We start from the raw sequence: 25,032 nt of genomic DNA, 5'->3' as shown, positions 1-25,032 counted from the left end.
CTCGACACGTCTGCATTGTTTGTTTTAGGCCTTTACAATGGTGCTGCACTGCCCCCTCCCAATCATTTTCTTCAATTCAAACACTTATGAAAAAGCAAAGAGAAGACTGCTTATGCACAGTCAGTGCTCACGCTTGTAAACAAATGTCATGAGTCATTATTTATCAGGCTAAATGTTCTTAACCATTCTTAAAACAGCAACCAGATGTGTGCAGTTCGAGAGCAGAGATGTCTGTAAACAAAAGAGCCCCCTCATTTACCAAACTTGACGTCCGCCGAGGGGAGGAAGGGAATGCATGGCATGGAATTCCTCTCAACGGTTTCCAGAGTGCCCTCGTTAAAAACCTGCAGCGACTGTGGCAACAACGCTACGTTACAGAGATGAGGTGGACCATTTAAACATGCTTGAATGCTACAGGCATATGGTGGTAGGTGTGAGAATGGGAATCCTTTGATGAACATTCCCCTCCGTTTCTGAAGGCCCACCAAATAAGCACACATCCCCGATCCCTGAAAGAACCTGTCCGCGAACTCGGAGGAATCCCTCAATCCTTTCATCAAAGACAGTAAACACACTGATCCATCATCCAGGCCACCCCTTTGTCTGCTACCAGCATCTTGTAAACATGATTTCCTTCCCAAACAAATGCGTTCTTTCCAAAACCATTGTGCCTGCTGTGGTGTCCCTCACCCTGTGGAGCAGGAGAGCGGTCCCAGCTATCCTTAATAAACCCTGTTTTTCACACCTTTTAGCCATATTTCCTGAGTGTCCATCGCTGCCTTCTTAATCCATCAGCCCAACTTTGCAAATGCAAACAAAGCATTTGCACGTCAAGGGGACGAAGAACAACGAGCCTTTGTGTGCCAGGTTAACACAACAGTTAACCTAGTGGGGTGTGCCCATCTGTGAAGCAGAATGGGTTGAGCCATTGAGATTGAAGTTATAGATAGCAAACATTTACAGATTGGGGGGGGGGGGGGGTATGCAGGGCCAGGCCTAAACATTTACCCAAGAGCACATTATATAAGATTAATAACAACAGGAGATGGAGATGGATAAATAGAAGAACACATCATTCATATTCATAGCTTCACTGCTAACCGCTAATTTGCTGTTGCCGTTTCTGTACATTATGCAGGCCAGCTTTATTTCCCTCTCTTACTGGGGTAGAGACATTTAAAGCAGTTTTATAGGGGTAACTGCAAGTCTCAGGCCTTCTAGGTGAGAGTAGGAAAACATTCAATAAGGCAGCAAATGCCTTACAAAACATTGGTTGTCTAAACCCCAAGCTATAGTTCTAGGACCTGTGCAGTCTTTTCCTATGCCAAGGGTGCTCTTAGAGCCCTCTGTGGGTCAGCACAGGGCCAGCATAGCAAAGCATGCCCCTGTCCTTTAGCTGCTGTGGGCTCTGAGAGCTGCGATCCCACAATGCACTCCCACCCCTGTGTAGAAGCTTAAACCTGTCAGCTTCACCCAACAACCTTTGTGTTGTAATACCCTCATGTCACAGTGCAAGATGAATGCAGTGCTGTTGTAATGTGGAGCAGCAGAATCTCACATCACAAATGCAGGTCCCCTAGGGTGCATGCAGCACACTTTCTCACTTTTTCTCACACATTTTCAAATGTTCCACTCATTCCTGTAGTAAAGTAACACAGATGATCTAAGGGTCTAAGGTAATAATGTTTAATGTGTTTCTTTTAAACTCTCCAAGCAAAGGTTCTGTGTTCCAACCACAAAGAATCTCAAAGCAGACATTATCACATATGTCTGCTGGCACTTCATGTATGTGACAAATATGCAGCCTTCTAAAATCATCTGAAATTTGGACTATGGTGATATGAATAAACTGAATAAAAACTGGCAGGGTCTAAACAGTAAAGCCAAGTACATATTTTACAACTGCAGTCCCAATATAGCTGTGTTAACTGCCATTCTGAAGTAGCCAAGACACTACCACAATTTTTGGTGAAACTCAATGCGTGCATGCTGCGGCTTAACACCTTAGATCGTGTCGCGTGTCAGGTCTCACAAGTAGCCATAATTGCTCTTTCAAGTACCTTACAAGCTATCCATGGATACCAGACAGTTTTGATATTTTCAGTTTCCTGTTCAGAGTACAGAGACTGCCAACAGCTTATGTAAAATATCCATTCAATAATTGTGTCTAAAAAACCCACAGCCATTTTCTGTCAGTTCTTAGCATTTCCTGTAGAGCTACAACAAATTTGTAAAACATCTGGCATTCTTATCTGGTCATGATGCAAAAGGTCTGAACATAATTAGACGTTTATTCAAAAGTTATTAAAATTTAAAAAGAGAATATCAGATGTCAAGGGAGTTTTATCACAGTAGCAGAACGCAGCAAGAGGACTTTGGAATAAGAATGACCAACTGTAGAAGATACAATCGGCAAGCTGAAAGAAAAAAAAAAACACTTGGAGTTGACTGTATGTGCAGAAGTGCTTTAGAACTTTACATGGACCCAGCATGGATGACCAGAGGGTGACACCACACAGCTTCAGAATTGTTGTCTGTGGCGGTGTCATACATTGCAATTTCCCCAATTTCAAAATTTGTGTGGCGATTCTGCCGTCTTTCGAACTTCCGTGATTCTGCAATGGCCTGATCATAACATATGTTATGTCACTAGTGACTTTTCAGAATGGTAAAATGCGTTCTAGCTCTATGTAACTTTAAAGAAATCAGTTTCACATTTTCTCTTAAATACAAACTATCCCATCTGCAAAGGTTTAGTGCAGTTTGATAATCCTTATAAATGTGAACCTATTGAGAATGGCAAACTCCAGCGAAATGCAAATGTTTCCAATCATTCTAATTTAACACACACACGTTTTTTCTACAGCCAATGCGAAAATTGTGGAGTTCAGCAGGTCACATACAGTTTAGTGCTGAACGTGGTCTTTCTTGAGGTTCCTTCCCAATCTGGCCACAGGGCACAATCACAGACAAACTGGATGGCAAGGAAGTAAAGAATTTCCTAATTACTAACACTGCTCGGCTCGACAGCAATCCAGGGGCCCAGAATTGAGCTTTCCCAATACCCCTTAACACCCCCATAATTAAACACAGACCACTACAGAACACACTTCAGAAAGAGCAGTTGTAAATTAGATGGGGAAAAAAGAGACGCTAATTAGGATTCAAGGCCTTCAACTAAACCAAAGAAAAATGAGGCCATTAAAACACTCAAGGACCCTGTCTGCACCTATCCCACAAAGCACCCCTTCTGCTCCCCAAAATATAAAAGTCCTCTTACATCTTACACCGAACAAGAGAGCTTTTACAATACAGTATGTAATCTTTATTCAAGCATGCATAACTTAATCCAGTTTCCTGCAAATCCATTAACTATACACAGTTTGTGAAAAGATTTTTTAAAATCTGGTTAATACACAGATGAAGTCCATCTACATGTACTCAGAATGGGTGGAATAATGACCTGAGCATAAATGACTTATCCAAACAGTAAAAAATACTAGGACTTTGAGAACCAAACCTAATTTCCAAAATGGTGCATCATACATAAGATCCTCATTTACTTTGAATTACATCTGCCGACCAAGCCAGGCTACATAAGATTGCTTGACAGGGCCTCAACAAACTGCACTGTGAATACAACTTCAAGGCTGTAATTTGATAATTAGACTTAATGCCTCAGAACTATCGTGTGAGAAATGCATACACACGCATGCTGAAGAGCAATGAAAACATGACATACGAGTTTTCAGGTCACTGTAGGCAAAGTCAGAAATAACCTAAAATTACACTGTTAATGAGCTTTCCTTTGCATTAGGATCATTTTCCATTCTTCACAATGGCACTATGCCATACTTTTTCTCAGAGTTCCCCTTTCAAACAGAAAAAAAACAGTCTGAAAAACAGTGCTGACGTCTGCTACAGGCCAGCAAGTGCTTATTCACTTCCCTTTCGCCCAGTCTGTTCATGTTGGGTCTCAATTTTGTAGGAGTAAAGAGTTTCCATCTGCTTACTGTGGTAGTTATCTTAACTGCTCTCCTCTGGCGTTGTGGCTGGTTTATGATTTTATTAGTTGAGAATTTCGGCTTGCTGAAGGAGGATTCCCTCCGTTTCTGACCACATGACACTGGCCGGAAAGGGCTGCAAGCAGCAGGCCTGTGTGAGTAACGCTGCCCAGAAAAAAAAAAATATTTACAAAATCAACACCAGAGGCTGCTGGCCTATTAATTTGTCACCACCAGTGCTGACCAGCAAACCTCCGATTAGAAACAGAATGCTATTTTAGAGGATCTGGTAAATTTGCAGATGTCAAACAGCAAATAAATCTATCTGAATCTGTATAATGCACAGATTTGGTTTCTTCCACTACTAGAGATGAACATCTCAAAGGTGTTCAGCTGATTGAAAGGAAGAGGAAAAAAAACGGGGCATCTGAAATACTGATACAGAGCCTTTAATACAGTTGAAATTGCACACAATGGCCAAATTGCTTGTTCTGACAAGTAGGCCTGGGTGCTGTGGAGAAAGCAGAATTCCCGCACACTGCAGGGCTCAGAGCAGGGAAGGCATGAAGCTCACAAATCCTGTTTGTCCTTCAGTAAATTCGACAGGTGGGAGTAAGGTAATTGCAGAGTGTAAGTCCTGTGTGGGTGTGACCTCTGCTTCAAAGATGTGCACCTACACATGCAATATTTTCTCTTCTGGACAAAATCAAGTCCTTTACAGTGCTTTCCTGGTGCTAGAACTCACTGGCTGACAAAAAAGAGAAATATGAATAAACTCTCCCTGTGTAAATATTTCTGGGATGCAATTTAAATGTCTCAATATATTGTCACCCAAATACACCAAACTAACGTAAATACCACTCTGGTGTATGACCTCGCAGTAGCTAGGCCTCCTGCCGTAAGCACGTCTGCCTTGTTTGTAGTGACCACAGACACATCCCAGAGGCAGCAATGCTTGCTTTCCATATCGTATTAAGGAGAAGTGTGTTCACGCTTCCCTTTTCTCCGCTCGGTTTTCATCAAGTCAGCCGTTTCTTAGTAAGGGGCTTCATTGTTTTATTCTGGGATTTCATATTTTTAGCTCCACCCAGCAGCTGGTGTGTTGCATAGGGAACAAGGGTGAGTGGGAGAAAGTGCAAAGGAGGGGGGTGCAAAGAGAAGGGCGGAGAGAGCAAGAGAGAGAGAATAAGAAAGCTCACTTAAAAGGTCAAACACATCTGCAGACATCAGCATAAACCTCTCCTGCGAAGGCACAATGCCTCGGTGTACATTAAACAAGTAACATTTGTTACATGCCTTCGCCTCTTCGAATCCCAGCTGATGTATTTATGTTGGGGCTGGTGTTTTATGGGCCGCCTGGCTCTGTTTAAATAATGCGACTGACCCACGGAGTGCGGAGGGGGCACCGCTGCAATTTTCTGCACTGGATTGCAATTACGTGACCAAGCCTAATGATGTGCAGCACAGGGCTCCAGAGACACACACACACACACGCACGCACACACACACATGGTTCGGAGGGAGGAGAGGGGACTAAAGCTGACAGGATTTATATGGCACAACAGTTCCATTATTAATGAATTTGTTTCAATCGTGCAGACAAACGTTTCTAGCGAGAGCTGTAATGCACGGAGCCGGAGCTGCACCGTCATCCCCATAGCAAGACATGAACCGTGCTCATGCCTGCACGAAGCTCAGTCCCTCTCCTCTCCACTGACAGAGGCACGCAAACACGCTGTACATTCAAACCCATTTCTGCAGCCTCAGAGGTGAGGTGCTGCCGAAATCAGCCCCGCGCTACATGCGTGACGGCTAACAGGACACTGTGCAACAGCTTGTGCTTGTCTCTCCTCGCTGGAGCTAAAGGACATGCCTTTTTTTAACATTACCGTGTTGAATCCAAACAATTTTCCATTTCAGTAAGTAAGTAAATGCAGCAAAGGCTGACTCCTGGGTTTGTCAGAGGGAAGCAACATCCCCCCTTTAATTCTCTGTCCCAAACATATGTGGATCAGGTGACTTAACAAGCCCTACAACATGTTTACCCAGAACAAAGTTTCATGGAAGCTTAGCAAAAATATGAATCATTCATGAACGCTTATGGCAACTTCAATCCAGACGCTAAATGAAACTGTATATGGGTGTAAACAACAGTTTCTTCATGCCTTTATGCAATACAACTTGAGCAAGGACCCAGGGAACCACACGACCTTAGTGAACATGACTGAGCTGATTAAGATGACAAGTACAACCTTATACCTCATTCCTTCCTGTTGCCATGTAAATACAATTGTACCTCAGATGCATCCATTGGGTTTCTTTTTCCAGTCATGCAAATTTAAAATGACTGACTGCGGCTTGATTTTGCTTTATTTTGTGGTTAAGGAATTTATATGCGCACATAAACTATTTTCAACAGGGACTAAGAACTGTTTCAGCAAATTAAATCTCTATCATCGTCAGCACGCAGGCTCAATGGAGAAGTGTGTTCGCCGGGGTACACTAAGCCTTTTGTGTCCTGTGGTATTGTTTCATTTTCAAAAGGGCAGAAAAAAACCAAGCAGTAAGCCTCATAATAGGATCCTGGTTTTGATAAGGTGTAAACGCTTCTGACATGACGCCATAACTGAGCTATACAGTTTTATTTCTCAAGTCTGGCAAAGTGGCTGAGCTTGTAACACAGAGGAGTTGAAAATGCGCACACATGATCACATTAACTCCAATCTTGACCTTTATGTGTTTTGGAAAGGCTGTGAAAACACATTTCCACGATTTAAATCTCAGCCAATTTTGTGCAAACTGCAAGACTCAGTGTGTAAATATCTACGGCCTGGAATTGTGATTGTTTAGTGTAGATAACTGCGGTTTGCACCTTTTACATTCTCCAACAAATGCCCTCAGACATATTGATCAGGTCTAAGGCATTTTAGGCAGCTATATGCCACTTCCTTGGGTAAGATTTCCATTATTTATGTACAGGCTATTGTTTACAAAATCTATGCCCCAATATCATAATAAAATCATTGTAAAAAGAACAGCATACATATTCATCTTGGACAAAAAAAATCCATTATCACATGGAATGTTATTGGTAGTACTCTGAAGCAGTAAAGACATTTTCACAAGACTGTTTTGCTATGAAAACAGAGAGAAGATGTCATTTTCATAATCATAATAATCGTGACCACCACGTCCACACTACTTATTAAACAGAACTGAAAAAATCTCTAACAGTCTACTTTTTAAAAACTGCACAAGTAGCCCTTTACACACCAGAAACTGATTAATACTCCCAGGGATTTTTCCACAAGATGCTTCTTTAAATTCTCCTTTTAATTGCTGCCCTTGCAGCATAATTTCCAATAAAATGACTAATTACACAATCAACACCTAAGGATGAGGTCAGTTAAAATAATCATTGCTACAGCTAACAAGTAATTAGTAAAGGCATCATTAAAGTGCTCTCTGTTCAGGCCAACACAGACCAAAACCAATTCCTGCTAAACTTAGTACAGCTTGATAAATTTTGAAACATCAGAATATGTTCACTCTCACACTTAAAGAATATGCATATCTGATAAAACTAACGCTGTAAAATTAAGCTTGAATAGAGAAAACAGAACAAAAATACATATATTTTTAAAAAAACACAACTTCATTATGAGAATCTAACAACAAAAAATTATACTATTTTTCAATAAATGAAACAGTAGCCAAAGTAAACACAGAACCAGGACTCCAACTCTTTCCTAATCTGAGATATTATTTACAACGGTTTTATGAGCCAGACTTTCTCCCAACCAGTCCACCAGTTTTTTACGGTTTGGCATTTTAATACCCATCTCCACCCTCTGTTTAATCTCCCTGCAACAAGAGGAGGCAGCTCTGGTTCCTCTCCTGCCCTTGTCTTGAAGAGCCAAGGGTGTTTGTTGACAGGACAGTCTCACACCTTACCCCCACTCACTGGGTAAGAACAATGTGCTGGGGGGAGGGGGGGTGGTGGAAGGCACAAATGAACTGCATCCAGATTAACAGATTAACGGTTACTGTAATCCAACCCCTCTAATAAACAAACACCCAGAACTTTGGCCTATACCCAGGAAAGTTACAAAGCCATCTGTGAACCTCTGAGAATTTAAAACCCAGGGAAAGTCTGGATGGACCAACCAAGCATGTATAAATCATTTACAAAAAGGCAATTGACTTGTTCTATTCTTTTTGATGAAAAACTTAATTTCCAGTTCCAGTGTGTTAAATTGTACCTACAAGTTAAAAAGTTTTTTTTTTCTTTTTCAGAAAACAGTCCATGATGCCTTTCAAAGAAGTAAAGGAACTATGTTAATATGTAGTTAAATATTAATACCTAAAAAAAACAAGAACAATGCACTTAGTGTGCATTTTACAGGAGTGGCAAAGGCCACGCTGACAAAGCACAATGATGAAGATGATGCTCTTGTGAGACCTGAAGTCATAGGGATTACCAATATTCTATGAAGCCCAGCAAGAATTTCCAGAGGCAATGATGACTACATTAGCTGTGAAAACAGGGAGAATCCAGCAGTAGGAAGCACCCCGGTTTCTCAGGTTATAGATCCAAACTGGCTGATGAAATTAAGCAGCAGCTTGGTTCAGGTTTTGTAGGCCACGGGGCAATACAACTCAGAAACGTGATCTCATCAGCTTTCAAATCACTTATCGCCAAATTGCAATTTAATAAGACTCTCCTGCTGCCATTTCTTAGCAGATGTAAATGAAGAATTTATCAAATGTAGGTGCTATTTTAATCTGCTTAACATTCAGAATGAGCATTTTTCCAAAGCATTGGGCATAATTCTACTGTACCATACAACAAGGTGTAAAATGATTGAAGGAATTAGCAAGTAAAACTGCAACTGAAACCTAATTTACAATGTACAGTTAAACATTCACATTCATTTTTAATTAATAGCATTCACAGCACTGAAAATTGGGCAAAGAAATAAAAATACAAGTCTTAGTTGTAACTGTCTAATATAAGTATATCAAACAAAATTTTTTTTTTCCCTTTTTCCCTTTTTGCCCTCCTTTGATTGAAATTTGCAAGAGGTAACCAAAAACCCATATCCCACACCAAACTTTCGTGAAGGGTTTCAACTATAACAGTAGCCTTAAATTCCTTAATGATGGACACTACAACTTGTGAAGATCAATGACAATTTACCTGCAATCTAATCTCTCTGACCTTAAACCTGATAATGCATGCTTCTGAAGACTACCTTCTGTGTGTCACCTCATTTTAACCCACATGTAAATAGGAAGTCTTTGGAAGTCTATGCTTATGTAGATGCATATACTTAATTTGAACTTTGAATAACCAGGATGTTGATGTATGTATGTTTAGGATTTTGTTTCAAAATGCACGTAAACATGTGAATAAGTATGAACCACGTGTTTTCTGAATTGAAATTTATTTGCAAATAATTTCTGTGCAGTGCTGCTGCAATTAAAGTATAATGTTTAACAAATACATTTAGGCAGATAAAACGATGAACAAATATGTATATTTTTTTCTTTCATAGCATGTTTCTCATTCCTGTTTAGTTAGGGGTATTAATACATGTGGAAGGCACTGTATATTCAAGAGAGTAGTCAAGACAATTCAGGCATGTGTACCAATGCCCCCCTCCCTGCAGCCTCCAATGCTCCATCAAAGCAGGCCCTATGTCGTGTACCAGTGGTTCACGGCTCACGGATACAATGGGGGTTCTCGGAGACATCTGCCTCTTTGCATCCCTCTTTTATCCCCGTCTTCTCACCCAGTCAGAGTGGATCACTGTGACGGACAGCTCTCACGCTCTGAAGCTTGTCCAGCCAACGGGGCAGGTCTGGGGGTTTGCTGGGCCAGGGTCCCTGCTCAAAGCTCGACAGAGAGAAAGAGAGAGCCTGGCTCAAACAAACCACCATTGCCACAGTGTTTTCATGCCCGCGACTTACAATGGTGAGAGCTTTAATTAATTTCCTATTCAAAGATTTACCACTAGAATTACAGCACTCCCCCCCCACACACACACACACCCCGATATAAGCCACACATTGGCTTACAATGTACTTGCACAACTGTAGAGATAGCTGCAAATGACCGCGATTCTGGTAAAAAAAATGAGGATTTTTAAAATAACTGTGCAAGGTGTACACATGTGGACAACTGAGGAAGGCAGTAATTTCTCAAGTAATTTCTCCTTTTTATATGTGCTTCACGCCCTCCCCCCCCATTTCCAAAGTACAGCCGATTCAAGCAAACTGCCTTTCTTGTGACTGCCATCAAAGACTGGCATAATGAAACCAAATAAAAAGGAAAACCTCAAACAGCAAAAATCCACCTTATCAAACCTTCGTCCCTTTCATGTGCACTTCAGTTCCACTCCAAGTGACTGGACACATTAGTATTCACTGCAGCACCCAGTGGAGGAATATCAGCAGCTCATAATATATGGTAATAGGCACAGAGGAGCAGACAAGCCGTACTCTGAGGGGCCTCAATGCTATGCTACTAGGGCAGCTCAGACCAGAACGCTCATACGTCGCAGGCTGGTTACTAGGAGTTAGGTTTAAGGGAGTTCTTTGAGGTTGGTCCCTCACAGCATGGGCTTCAGGCCCTCATTGCCAGAAACTGTTGGCCTAAGGCCAGTGTCGAGAGCCAGTCTAGGGGCTGATGTGCAATGTGACCTCCTGGTAGACTGACCATGGATCAATGAGCCTTTTCAGTGGGAGTGGATACTTCCTTTTCAGCCTTAATGTGTGCTTGATCATGGCTAACTTCACCCTGTGTTGTTCTCCACCACCCCCCTACCCTCCCATGCCCAGTCCATATATGGACTATTCCCATGAACAGAGCTGAAAATTGGGTTATATATAAAAAAAAAAAAAAAAAACAGTGGCTGGTCACAAGGCGAGAGCGGTAAAAGCGAACATATCTTTTCTAACACGGGTAGCCAAAGGTCACAAAGCAATAAAATCAAAACAGTGATTTAGAGTAACAGTGAAATGGATTCAGCGGTAGTTAATGAATAAATAACCCATTCAGCCCACAAAGAAAAGAGCTGAAGAATCAATAGCGGTATCTTCATGAAATGGCAGAGAGAGGGTTCTCCACAGACACGCCCCTTCTGTGGGCCAAACACCAGGGTCATCGCATTAAAAACAACTAATAAACCACTGACAGGGATAAGACTTCAGAGACCTTTGCAGCTTCTGATAAAAACTGATCAATTGGTCCCACCCATGGGGACTCTGCTTCAAACAGATAACCCAAGGCTGGATTAACATTTCCCCAATATCGCGTCATTTCTGTGCTTGATTGAGATCGCCATTTAAAACAAGCGATTTTCCTGCCTTATTCAGTGGAGTGTGCACCAAATTTCCTTTCCTCCTTGCTGCCCCTCCAAGAACGCTGCTAAAAACCAACGCATTTACCAAACAAACTATGTAATTAATGAGGCATTAATTTTGCAAACAATGGAAGCTTAACACAGCAAACAGGGATTGTGCAAACCTACTCAACCCTGGCAGACGACAGACGACTGAAAAGAGCATTAACCGGCAAGTTCAGGCTAACTGCATTTAGTGAATAATTTTCTCAGGGGCAAAAAGCCATATGATCGCAGCAGATTAATGAAGTTCTCCAGATATTGAAAGTGCAAGCCACCATGCTCATGACTGATGTGTGCTAAAACGTTGTGGCAATTTCTTTTCTCCTTAAAACATCCCTGTGACTAGAAACATAAGACTTTGCAAAAAAAAAATCTCCTAAGGACATGCCAAATGTCCCTCCCTCTCCTCTTTCCCCCTTAAGGTTCTCCCCTGCTTGCCACCTCTCACTAAACATCTTTGACAAGAGAAACAGAAAAAGAAGAGCAAAGGCAAGACAACCGGAGTTTGTCACCAATGTGAGTCTTTCACATTACTCAGATGTGGTAGAGCGCCAGCCTGCACTGTCATCTGACACACGGTGAGAGGCAGGGTGACAGTTACTCTTAAATGAAATCTTAAATTAAAATGATGCAGACTGACAAATTAACTGTTACTATTACTGTTTTTTTTGTATTAACATTATCATTATAATATTATCATCACCATTATTAAAATCAAAGAGACCATCAAGGCTGCTCTGATCCAGGGAGTTATGGTTTCTGTTTAATGGGGAAAAAATTCTTGCATGCATACAAACCCGCTGGGAGCAATACACACACACACACACGCACACACGAGCCTGAAATCATTACTCACTACACTACAGGATATCAGTGAAGAACTCACAGATGTGGGCTGAGACTCAGAAATGTAAACTGAATCAATCTCAAAAATTTCAAAAAACACAAATAACTGTGGCTGGAAAGGAAGATTTGACCGACTTGAGATAAGCCTAGAAATGTTTTGTGAAGTTCTCAGGTGAGTTCCAGCATCCTTTCTACAGGTTTCTGTTAAAAGGCAATGGTCACATGCAGTGAAACACATTTGTTGGTGTCTTTTATCACAAAGACAGAGTTGGGGAAATTGCTGTGCAAATGCTGATTTCTCCCACTGGTTTTTCTATTTGGTATGTTAAAACTTATAATACTGCCACAAAACTTCAGCATGACTACAAAGAAAGGATGGAACAAAATCACTAATGTCCCCTTCTGCACATATGGAATAAATTGTGCTTCTCTGTACGTCACTTCATTTTAGTATAAGGCGAGAAGGTATTTACATTAGAGCTGTGCTGTTTAACAGCATGTAAAACATTTTTACCACTCTAAATAATATTATAATGACAAATTATATTTTACACAAATAATGTTGATGGTATTGAAAAGAATTATATTTAAAACAATGTGTAACGAACATGTAAGCTATAATAGTGAGGATTACTAGATCGCATGAAATACGAACATAGTTACCTCTCTGGGCTGCAGTAAAATCTAGTCCTCTCCCATACATCATTGTTGAGTTCTGTTACTGAACTATCCATGAGAAGCACACCAAATTAATGAAATTTAGTCTGTATATAGTCTATGCGACACTAGAGAATACAGCTACAGCTTCACACTGTAAAAAACACTGGAGTACTTGCAATAAATACCTCCTCTCTTTTAATAGCTCTATTTCAGCATGCTTTTTTACTCATCCAGAACACATTAGTATCTACAATAGTGACATAATAAGTCAGACTACTGATCTGGCAAATAAACAGTGTCAGGGATAGCTAAAGAACTCTCTGAACCCCACCTATTCAGAGATGTTGTGTATGTGAAAAGAATCATTTGCCAAGAAATACCAACATTATTTCAGAAATTCTGAAACAGAACTGAAATTCTGCTTTTCAGACTAGGTTTTCATCTGTCAGAATCACAAAGGCTTTCAGACAGAGAGCAGAAGTGTCTTTCTGAGACCTCTGCAGCTATCAGCTGGAAAATGGGATCACTTTAAGATGATAAAGTGATGGGTTGAGCACAAGCCTCAGTGCAGGCCAAGCTGAGTATTCCATGTTTCAAATGGTACCCATTATTTGGTTTGGAGGTCAATCACTTAGCAAAAGCCCTTTCATCTCTGACCCCTTCTGTCGGACTGGGCGTATGCGTACTTCTCTATTTTATCAAAAAGGCAAGAAAGCTGAACAACTGACAAATAACCCTGTACCTTCCCCCCCACCCTGAGCACGTACATACACACACACACACACACACAGACACAAACACACATTCCCCCCTCTCTCCCCCACACAAACACAAGCACGCAAACACACAAGAAAAACATTAATCTGCTCAACATTTAAATAAGGGTCTCATCAATTATTGAAGGGAGTGTCACTGCTGGTCAGAGCATGGAGGGAAATTACTGGGGCTTAAAGCAATATCAAAAAGGGGATTTGGGCAAAGAAACTCCTAGACCCTAATAAACCCATTGTCAATTTACAATCTTTCTGCCTGTCATTGATTTTTTTCTTTTTTTAAGAGGATATGTCCCCCTTGTGACAGGAAGGTCCGCTTTCTTTATTCAAAGCTCCCTGTTTGCCTTTAAACAAGTCAAGGTGATGTATTTTATTTCCGTGAAGTTATGAGGTCACAGTGTTACAAATGCAGCACTTGGAAAATGTGACACACGGAGATCTGCCTCACAAACAAGTTAGTTTCTTTGAGAACAGGGATCTAGAAGTCAGAATTTAGCTTCATTTTACAGATGTCATCCATCTCTACATTTTAGTACAGACCTTTAATACATATTATTTAATGTTTATATAATAGCATAAATAGCAAAATAAATGAATAAATAAAGGTACCACATGTGAATTAAACTGCTTCCTGCTAAAAAACACACCTTAGTGAGACCAATCCACCAACATTTTAACAATCTTTTCAAAGCATTATACAGCTTGCCAAACAAATATTTGCCCTTTCACATATATACTTCATGCTCAGAAAAAAAAGAATTTATGTGTTTTTCTAATTGCTATTTCCCCCCCGTCTTGGGGAAAAAAAGACCAAATCACACGCTGCGGTTAACAAGCAACTGCAACCAAAGAAATTAACAGAAAAAAAAACACAGGGACACTGCATTACTCAGAAGTGCTTTTTAATCCCTGCGCCACTTTAATACCCTAGCCATTAAAAGAAGGAATGCTCATTGTCAGTGGCCGAAATACAATTTTACACTCAATAAAAAGGCAGGCAAATGCAAAACGGCAGCAGACCAAACACTGAGGAACAGCTGCAGTGCATTTCATCTCTGTGTGATACACTGTGTGTGACAGACCTGCTCCACACATTCCACTCAGACCATGCAGCATGTGCCAGCGGTCAAGACCAGCCCAGGTCACCCAGGACAGAGGTGCAGTTGTCTCAGTTTAGCCCACCTGACCACTGACATGCACTGCCAGACAACCACCCCACCCTCCTTTCTATAACTACATAATTACCAAGACCCTGAATTTAAAAGCACTGATCAATTTTAAATAGTTGTTTCAGTATTGAATTCTTCTCTCAATAAACCAAAACTAAATACCACCATAACAAATGCCTTTTCATCAAGGTTTTTTGTTTGTTGTTTTTGTCCCGAGGCCTATATAAAGTATTTCTCTTGAAAGGCTTGATACTGCTCCAACAATGACTCCTACTGCAATTCGTAACTTCCATGCATTTTTAGTGAATAAGCTTATACAAGCACAGTTTAGACTAAATAAATGAAAGCATTAAATAATTCAGGATTGTTAAACTGCACCAGGCTTTGTAGCTGGAAACAGGTCCACAGCAATGTTTTGGTAAGCCCAGAGAGCTGTGCTTTAATCAGGCCATTTCTCTCCACTGGGCACTGAGTGAATGAGCCATGCAGCATGCAGATTTTCACCACTGCAGACTGCACCAACTTTCCTCACTAACATTGTTAATTATCCTACGCAGGCCCCAATTTGTTTTACCACATAGATGTTTTATCAAAGCCAGCTCCAGAGATGGAACAGATAAAACTGACAGAATAATGAGTGGTTTAGAACAGACCGAAAAATGCAAACAAGAGCAAATGACAAAGTCCATTAGCATTAAGGTCTCATGTTAAAAGACTTCTCATTTTTAGTTGTGTACATATTTCAACACATGCTCTAATAACAGCATGTTAATGATGTTGATGGAAACAAAAATGTCTTTTCCTCTTTTCAGAAAGTAGTGAATTTATTACTGCTAATGAGCAGCGGTGCTGAGGAAAAACCAAAAGTTATTTGGAAGCAGTACTAAGGAAATTGAGTCATTCACGAAACACAAATATCCCAGGTATCTGTAAATCCCCTACAGGGATATTGTGTTGTAGTCATGAAATTTCCCCTTCAATAAGCGCTGTCAAACAGTAACCTTCTTGATGTAAACAATGTGATACATGACCAACCAAAACCTGCTTTGGCATGTTTGGCCCACATGTAGCAGACAGTCAAAGTGCACTAGACCAGTCATGAAAATGTGGAAAGTCAAGAGACGGGGCCACCGTGATTAAAACAAAAAGCTGAATGGATATTTCAAAGTCAAATATGTCTCTTCCAATCTTATACAGTCAATAAAATATCTCCAGCTATAGACTCAATGTTACTATGACATACGCCAACGAAATACACAACTGCTGACCAATGGGATGGCCTTCAAACACAAAAGGTACAGAGCTGCAAAATGTTCTCTTGGTCCTTGGGGCATCAGACTACAACTCCGGGGACAAGTGAAAACACAGACATTACAAATGTTTTTAATCCTCGCTCAGAAATCATTGTGGATTTACCTTATTCTCAGAAACACCATTAGGTTTTTCATCCAAATCTCTGTTACAGTCTGTGGTAGGAGTATGTTCCCTCTTTCTGGGATTTGCTTAAATTAGTAGCAGTATTTTTGATTTCACAGTGTAAGCCTGCCTGTTAAACAGCTGTTGCCTTTACTCAGAATTCCATTGAAGAAATCTACAACTAAAAATCATTCAACTTGTTGTGGCCTTTCAACAAAAAAGCTCAAAGTACAATAACAAAATAAAAACACTTATTTTTAAACTGTGAGGTGGTTAAATTGCCTGATCCCCAGTAGCAGCATTTAATGCGGGGAACAAAGCTATTTGCCTCTATTGGAACCAAGAATGTGAAATGAATAACCTGAAAAACAGATCACTTCTTTACAGTGGGATCACCTGAACAATAAAAACAACTGCAATGGCTGAACAATGGCTGCTATAAGGGGCACAAAACAAATGCAAACACAAATCCATACATCAAAATGATGTAAATGCGCATTAATTATTTTCAGCTTTACAAACAAATGGCATGTAACATACTGCCAATAAAATATGATCACTGCAATCACAGTTATTGCCAGTACTGCTAACAATTATAACATCTTCCACAATTTTGCCAGAAAAGCTCATTCTACATGTGGGTGGAAACATCAACAACAATACAAGAGAAATTGTCTGTAAATGACCATACATATAAGGGAGGTGGCAAAAGGTTAAAGACAAAACTAAGCTTAGAGCAGTACAGTTATGCAACCAGACTATGAACACAGAAATACATGTTTACATGCTTGCAACAGCTGTACTTAATACACACACATTCTGAGTAATCAGCTTTGAAACATCTCAATTTTTCATCCTTTTATATTTTCTTGCTCCATCAGAAAAGGCAATTTGAATAAACAAACTGAAACAGGGTGTTACACATGGTTTTTATGTTGTTTTTGGCTCCCCTGTGGAGGGGAGACCTTGCCCTGCATCAATCGACAAGCATGCTTTTTCTTAACAAATGCCTAGACCATTAAAGGGCCCATTTGTCCTGTACCTTCTCTCTCTGTTCTGCAATAATAAAGTGACCACAACACAGGCCGCACAAGACAGAATGCTGTTTTTTTATTCCCCACCTTCCTTTGCAACCCAAGAGGACGTTTGAAGTGGTTCCACCTCTCAACAGACACTCAGTGGCATTCTTCTCAAGCAGGTGGTCCCCAAAAGAATTTCTCTGAAAGGTAAACACACAACCCCTTCCTCGGTCCACCGGAGGGACGGGCGGAGCATTACAATACGGCATCGCAAGCGTTTTCAATGCACCAGGCACAGGGGCAGTAATGAGAGCACGTCCGCCACTTGAAGCTCCACCATGCCAGGGTACCCAATTCCCTTTTTCAAAGACAGGACGAGTGCCTTGGGATTTGCGCTGCCCTTTAATATACTGCTAAATCTGTGCCAAATTCCATAATGGACTAAGAACCAACCAAACTGTGGAGTGGGGGTACTTCTCTGCCCTTCACTGCTCTTGAGCGCCAGAGGAGATAACACAGATAAAAGACTGATCCAATCCTTAGTAGTACAGTTACTGTTGAAAGCCTACCAAAACCACCGCAAATGCAATTCATATGTCCCCACTTTGTTCCAGTATCCACCTAATATTACAGTTTTAAATGGCCTGCCATGCAACATATGATTCCAGGTTAAATTAACCCTTTCTTATCCAATGGAATCTTGCTTGGAATGGAACTATGCCAATAAAAAAAACTCTGTGGTTGAACTCATTCATGCTTTTTAAAACACTACTATTCTTAAATCAAGAAACAGTCTGATTCACACTACTGCCAAGAACATGCTTTTTAAATCATCTGCTAATATCTCACAGCGTATTTGTCACGTCTTTCAAAAAACACTAGGATGGCCTGTACTAGTGACCATTCGGTGCTTTAGCCACTGAGGTAGCTTGCTGTGTATTCCCTGCTACTGCATTACTTTGGAGGCAAATTCAGATTGGAGTTTGTTGGTTCACAATTTCAAATTTCAGACCTGAAACACAGCTCCAGCCTGCAAAAATGTTCTATAGAAGATAAGATATAAGATAAGATCACGATGAAAATGGAGAACTCTAGCTAACTAACTGCTAGATTCCAAATTTCCAAAAGTACTGAGGGGCTTTGAGCAATCATCTCTGCCTTCCAAGTAGGGGGCTTCATTTTATGAACTACAGTGAAGCAGCATGTCCTGCATTCTATTCAAAAAGCCCTTCAGTTTTTCAAACCAAAAAGAAAGAAAAAAACAAAATGTTGAGGTACATGTAGGAATGGCTCACTTCAGCGATACCTCTAACTAAGCAGAATCTATCGGATACTGCTCCTCGTGGGCTATAAATAGAGTTTTCTGGAATCGCACACGCCCACAGAGGCATCTAAAATTCACAACCCACCAAGATCATACTGGGCAGAGATCTAAGGGAACTTTTCTGTATGGTGATGCCTCTTCTGTGCTACGAAGACACTAGCCCTTTTACTGTAGCTGCCCCAGTTTCGCTAAAATTAATCACAGGAAAACCTACATATTGACATTCTTTTTCATAGACTTTAACAGTCATTATGTTGATTTTAAGGATTATTACAAGAGAGAAAAACAATCCTCTGAATCACTGGGAGTTCAGTACAGTGATTCGTCTTTATTGAGGATAATCTGCCTTCGGTATGTCCGCTGACACAACTGGACATTGTGTTCCAAAGATACGGACTGCGGAACTTAACAGTGGAATATGATTGAGCCCACAGTCTTTTAGGATTCCATTCATTTACACAATGTCAGTGTCCACAAAACATTTATGAGCACATACCAATCAAATGCTCTAAGAATTTGACCAATGACACTAATCTCAAAGTTGTCAAAGACCAGTAGCAAACTCCGCACTGCATAGAAGACAAACCTACAAGAGAGGAAACAACTCACTGTTGATCACAGAAATGTCTGTTTTCCAAATTGAGGCACATTCTCTCCAGTTTTTACATGCTTTAAAACAATGGTTTACCTATTCTGAGACCTAAACAAATCTTTTGAGCATAAAGCAACATGCCTTTGATACAACAGCAATGCAGCGCTCCCCCCCACCCTTTTTCATCCATGGAAACATATCTCCCATGAGGGCTGATCCGCACATTTTTTTTCTTCAGCAGAGGCCACTGACAATATGTGGTGACATTTCATGTGCAGTCTCAATAATTAACTACATTCTTCAGTAATTCTTCAGTAATCGCATTTCCACTTTCAACCATGCCTTTTAATATGTTCTGTGGGAGGGGTGAAATATTACCATATTGTTTCTGAGGCTTTTTTTTAAAGGGAAAACTCACCAGTATCATATTAGTAAAAATACATGAATTCACAAACAGCATGAATTCACAATCTGGTCCACGTCAGTGTTTAAAAAAGGTCATGAAATGTTTCAATCCAAATACAACAACTGACAACAGCCTTTTGCAATCATGTGATGATGCCGAAACAGACATTTACCAACCACCCCCACCCCCTCCTCCAAAAAAGAAAAAAACTTCTTACAACTTTTTCTAAACAGTGTAGATAACACCAGACACGTTGAAATATCAGTTCCACTGGTGACCACTGATAACAAAGCATTTCCTTGACACAAAAAGTCATCTCTAACACAAGCTGAAGCACTTCAGAAATCAGGCTGCTGTCAGATGAAGCCTGCTTAAATAGCTGCTTTCTCTCCAACTCTCCTGCACTCTTCTCTTCTTATGCAAGACACTGTTGAGTTTTTGGGCTTTTCTTTGTTAGTATTCTCTCTATTGTCTACTTTTACCCTCTACTTTTGAGTCTTTAATGTACTGGCACATCATCTTAAATGTAATGCTTGGGGAAAAAAAAACTACACAATGTTTGCATTTAGCATGACAAATACAAAGGATATTCAGCACTATGTAAAAAGCAGCATGTTTCATGTGAAACTCAACTCAAACCTTCACATTTTCTCAGTAATAATGCAACACTGGGCATAATGCATGTACAGGACAATACTGTGAGACATCAACATCTAATACAATCATAGACATTGCTAATACTGCATAACCAGATGTTCATATTCCCAACAGCCTGGATACACAATGCCACAGAATAAATTTACCATCCGTCCCTTTATTGCAGTACATTGTGAATACTAGCCAAGAATGAAGACCTCTGCTCCAGCATGTATTGAGAGTAGGGAACAAATTCCCTCTGTTGTTTGTGTCAGTAGACTCCCTCTTCGCCGAAATAAACCGCTGGTATGGTGCACTGAAATCCAAGGGGCTTTATTTTGATAAGGGTGTTAATGATGACTAATTTATTAGATCGTGCCTTGTATTTTCGGGGGATCTTGTCGTTTTGTAGTGATCAGATTTGTAGTTCTGCCATGGAACTTTGGACAATCTAATTTTATTGCAAATTTCAAACGAAGTTCTCTTCTGTGACATGTGTCCTCACAGTTCTTTTATTTTTGAAGATCATGTAGACCATATCTAGTCACATGCAGATAAAACCCATTTAGACGTTACATGACATTACAGACGTTAAATTCAGTGTTGAACATATGATGCATGCACTGGCACACTGAATTTACAACGCCGTTTTCTCTACATGTTATGCATAGAAGCGCAAAGAAATGCTTTTAAACATCAAGTCCACGATCAAACGATTATCTCTCTCTCTCACACACACACACACACACACGCACGCGCGCATGCCTTTCAGTTTATCTTGGATAAAAAATATTTTCAGATGAAGCCATAACAATGCCTCAGAAATGATTCATAGGGCATATTCACAGCTTGCTGAATTGTGCTTATTATTCCACTTCAGTGGAAAATACACAAACAGTTGGAGGAAAATTTAATTAGCTTGGTAGCACCTATAAATGAGTCACTATAAAATCTTGTTGAGGCTATCCATGATTAAAGATCATCTGAAAGACAAGCATTTGCTACAGTTTCCTGCAACACAGCTACACTTTAAACTGATTTAAGACCATTTGCACCAACTTCTTTTCGCGCGCGCGCTCGCGTATGTTTTTTCATGCGTATGTATGTTACAACACAATTTCGCAGATTATGTGTGATTTTACTATAAACGTTTTCGCCATAATGACGATTTAGATTTTTAGGTGGGTGGACATTTGGTATCATACAAGCTAATGCAAAAACACTACAGCGTTCAGATTTCGTGAAGGGCTACACTACAGCAATGTAAAGCAGTCTTCAAAAAATATATTTAGCGTCACATCGGGAGCACGTAAATCGTAATCGCGCGTAACTTCCAACAGAAATTATAAGAAACTACAGTGGTCGCTAGTCTATATACGTAATCTATTTACAAACACATGCTACAAAGTAAATAACTGATAATACGTTTTAAGCGTATTTAAATAGGATTCACGTTTTCATTAACATGAGGTCACCCTAACAGATATGCAAAAGATAAAAATAAAGCACTCACCGTGATGAGGGTGGAGATTAATGGCCGATGACAGATATTTTCCAGTATGGAGGGGCGTCGGGTGCCCTGTACCCAAGTGGCCGGGGGACGGAGGTATTCTCCCCGCAGCGGCGGCTGCTCCGAGTCGGTGCGACTCCATAGCCAGTCCCGACAGCAAAGGCGGTGGAACATGAACGGATCTGGGGTGTCCGAAATCTCGGCCATCCATTATCCAAAACAGATGAACTTGATATAAGAAATTGTCCAACCAGAAATTCCGAGAGAGCCAGACTGTTAAACAGTCCCTGTATTTCCGTAAAAATCAGCGTCTGTATCAATCATTCTGCTGACCTAAAAACGAAAAAGAAAAACTTTTTAGGGCTCAGTTTGATCATGAAAATCTGAAAAACAAAAATGAACGCAAGAGCTTCGTTTAAATGTCAGCTTTACTAAATACATACCAACGCTGCTGTAACCTACCTATTTTATGATACATTACTTGATATTGCATTTGATGTGTTAACGTCTGATGTACTCGGGAAAACGCTCATAGTGGGCTTGCTTGATCATAAGACCATTCCAGCACAATGTAAGCATTCAAATCATTATTAAACACCTTAATATCCTAGTTTTCAGTACAGTTCAGGCATTTTAATGGTTTTGCTTTACGCAAAACATGAATATCATAGATTTTCTGTTGTTGTAGTTTATTCAAAACATCTGTTTAAAAATATCCGCCTTACATATGGCGTTTGAAATTCATACGATTACGGCATCGTTTCTAAAAACCGCTGCAGCTTAGTTTCATGTCAAATATCAACTGTGGGCATATTTAATATACTTGCCCTTGCGTTTAATATTACCGCTTGGCGACACATGCCCGTTTGCCCCATTTTCCAAAAAGGTATGTCATCTCACATAGCATACATATAAGAATTTAATACGGGTTACAGCTAATTGCTTTTATCTGACTTAGTAATGCGGCTGTTTTGTATTAAATGCACCTAAATCCGACGGTAAAACTACGTGATGTTGAAAAGAAACGCGAAGTGAATAGGCTACTGATTGTAGCTGGTGACCAACGTACTTTACAACCCACAGCAGCCTAAATCGGTTAAAATATAACACGCCTCCACTTCGGAATACCACTTTAATGCTATGCGGTTGCTATTGCTGTACACATTTTGTGGAAATGCCAATGACATGCTACATTCGGATTCGGCTGCCCGTTTGTTCTGCTGGTTATAGCACAACTGCAGCCACGTTTCAAAAATAATGTTCGTTAATAAATACACGCAAAAGTCGATGCATAACGTTTATCAAATATGTTTCAGTTTTAAGCAAATCCTGAGATTCAAGCAATGAACATCCACGTTAGTTGTTAAACTTTTCAATATTATTTCGCTCAGTTTCCAATATTTCCTTCATCACAGAACAGGACGGTTCGGTTGTGGTTATTCCGCGTGGAGGTCTTCCATCGTTAAGGTGTCAAACCCTGAGATTTTCTTTTATTCTTTTATCAATGTATCCAATTATAACACTATCGATAATTACACAGTTACATATACACAATAAATTTAGTAGCGAACATGGTAACTTTCAGAGCCTTGTTACCACAAGACTGTTCCTTTGACTAATTTCACTTCGTGATTCTTATAACAGATACAATTAGACAATTTATACGAGCGAGACTGGTCATCTTCCTCATCAGCAAAGGGAGGAAAAATAACTAAAGCTTTGTTTAGATTAGGCTCCCATTCCTTGAAATGCGTCATCTGACTTTGTGACTTCAAACTTTTCTTACAACATTTTCAAAACAACTTACAATGCTTTCATATCCTCAGGTCCTAGGAATGCTGGATTTTAGGTTTTGGAAACCCATTACGTAGTGAAATCCCGTTTTATATACCATTGCTCCTCTTGGAAAACTTTTATAACTACATTTAGAAATATACGTAAAATTCCTACTCAATTATCCATGTTATCCTTTACAAATTAAAATCCCTACTTAAAATGTCAAGTCCTTACTCGCGATGGAGTCCCACTATAAAAGTCCAATAATCCAGAAGTTTACAAAAAGCTTTCAAATACTCCATGTACAGACCATCCGTAGATACGCTGTAAACTAACCTTGGGGGGAAGTCCCTAGCAAGTCCTTCTCTGTAGATCTCGGAAAACTCCAGCAATGAAACAAGCATTGTTTTACAAACCCCGCCCCGTTAAACTCAACCAGCAAAATTCTGCAGTAAGGTTTGCAATTGGTGGATTCAAGTGCCGATCACTTCAATGTAAACACTTTGGCTCCTTGCCAGTCCTATAAAACCAATTATGAACCAAGGAGGTTGTGCGGTTTCTAGACCCCCTTCCTTCAAGACTGAGTGATCAAAACACGCTGTGTGAATTTTTAGGAAGGCCGTTTCAAGGCAGCTCTTCTACACAGGCGGTAGTAATCAAAATAGTGGAATACGGACCTGGTGGTGGACGCAGTTCAGTTAATCTACGCTTGGTTCTGTCATTCAAGACACCGGGAAAGTTCTAAAAATATGTTTTTAATATGCGCGCTTATGTTCCCTATCTGCGATGAGATTTTATCATTTAAAGAGGTTTAAGTCTAATCGTTGTCTCTCCTTTGCAGTGTAGACCGTGTACTAATCACAAGCGACACCGAGCCTGTAAATTGTATTTTTGTGCGTCAGGAAGTTTGTACTAATATGAACGAAAGCCATCGTTGCTTAATATACAAACAACTTTGTGCAGGATATGTGGAAAAACCTAGCTGCGCAATGAGTTCCTTTATTACTGTCACTGACATTGCAGGTGTAAGAACCACCATAATGGAGCACTGTTTACCAGTTAAGGAAACCTATCGTTTCAAACAGAATTGCACAAAATCGCTCGTTTTACTTTTTGTGAGAGAGGCCTACAGTAGGATAAATACTGTTTATACAGTTGCGCTTTGTGTAGTGAGTTAAATTACATGTTTATATATCGTTATGAAACGATATTCCTTTGAAATCAAAACTGCACCTTTGTTCAAAACAGCTAACGCAATCAAGCGACATGCGTCTTCATCCTGTGAATGTTTCCCAAACAATTCTTGCGAGCCTGTCTGAAAGGCATGGATAATCACATGACTACATCAGCATCATTAAGCTCTCATATATACTGACCGTCAGACTCGGGTGAAATGGAAATGTACTGGCTCAATTTTATGTATATGTACGTATGGACTTCATTCTGGTTACATTTCGGAGGTAACACAAAACAGTTAATAAAAAAGAGTTCA

At 40.2% G+C, this 25,032-nt stretch overlaps 1 protein-coding gene across 11 annotated transcripts in view; it reads right to left on the bottom strand.

Moving 5' to 3' along the window:
- The window catches only part of LOC118793950 (trinucleotide repeat-containing gene 18 protein-like), a 69,892-nt gene extending 45,993 nt beyond the window's left edge, over window positions 1–23,899 (bottom strand). For 9 of the 11 annotated variants that reach the window (XM_036552050.1, XM_036552106.1, XM_036552078.1 and 6 more), the window contains exons 1-2: window positions 23,572–23,882; window positions 21,768–22,097 (exon numbers count right to left, since the gene is read on the bottom strand). In XM_036552050.1, the coding sequence (XP_036407943.1) occupies window positions 21,768–21,975 (208 nt within the window). In that variant the 5' untranslated portion in view covers window positions 21,976–22,097; window positions 23,572–23,882. Of the gene's footprint in view, window positions 1–9,799; window positions 9,826–21,767; window positions 22,098–23,571 lie in introns of those variants that run through there. The other 2 variants (XM_036552059.1, XM_036552115.1) reach the window with 2 other exon arrangements.
- Between the last annotated feature and the right edge of the window lie 1,133 nt (window positions 23,900–25,032).

This window comes from Megalops cyprinoides, chromosome 1 (genome assembly GCF_013368585.1).
Source record: "Megalops cyprinoides isolate fMegCyp1 chromosome 1, fMegCyp1.pri, whole genome shotgun sequence".
NCBI classification, from domain to species: Eukaryota; Metazoa; Chordata; class Actinopteri; order Elopiformes; family Megalopidae; genus Megalops; species Megalops cyprinoides.
This window is presented reverse-complemented; position numbering and strand designations above follow the sequence as displayed.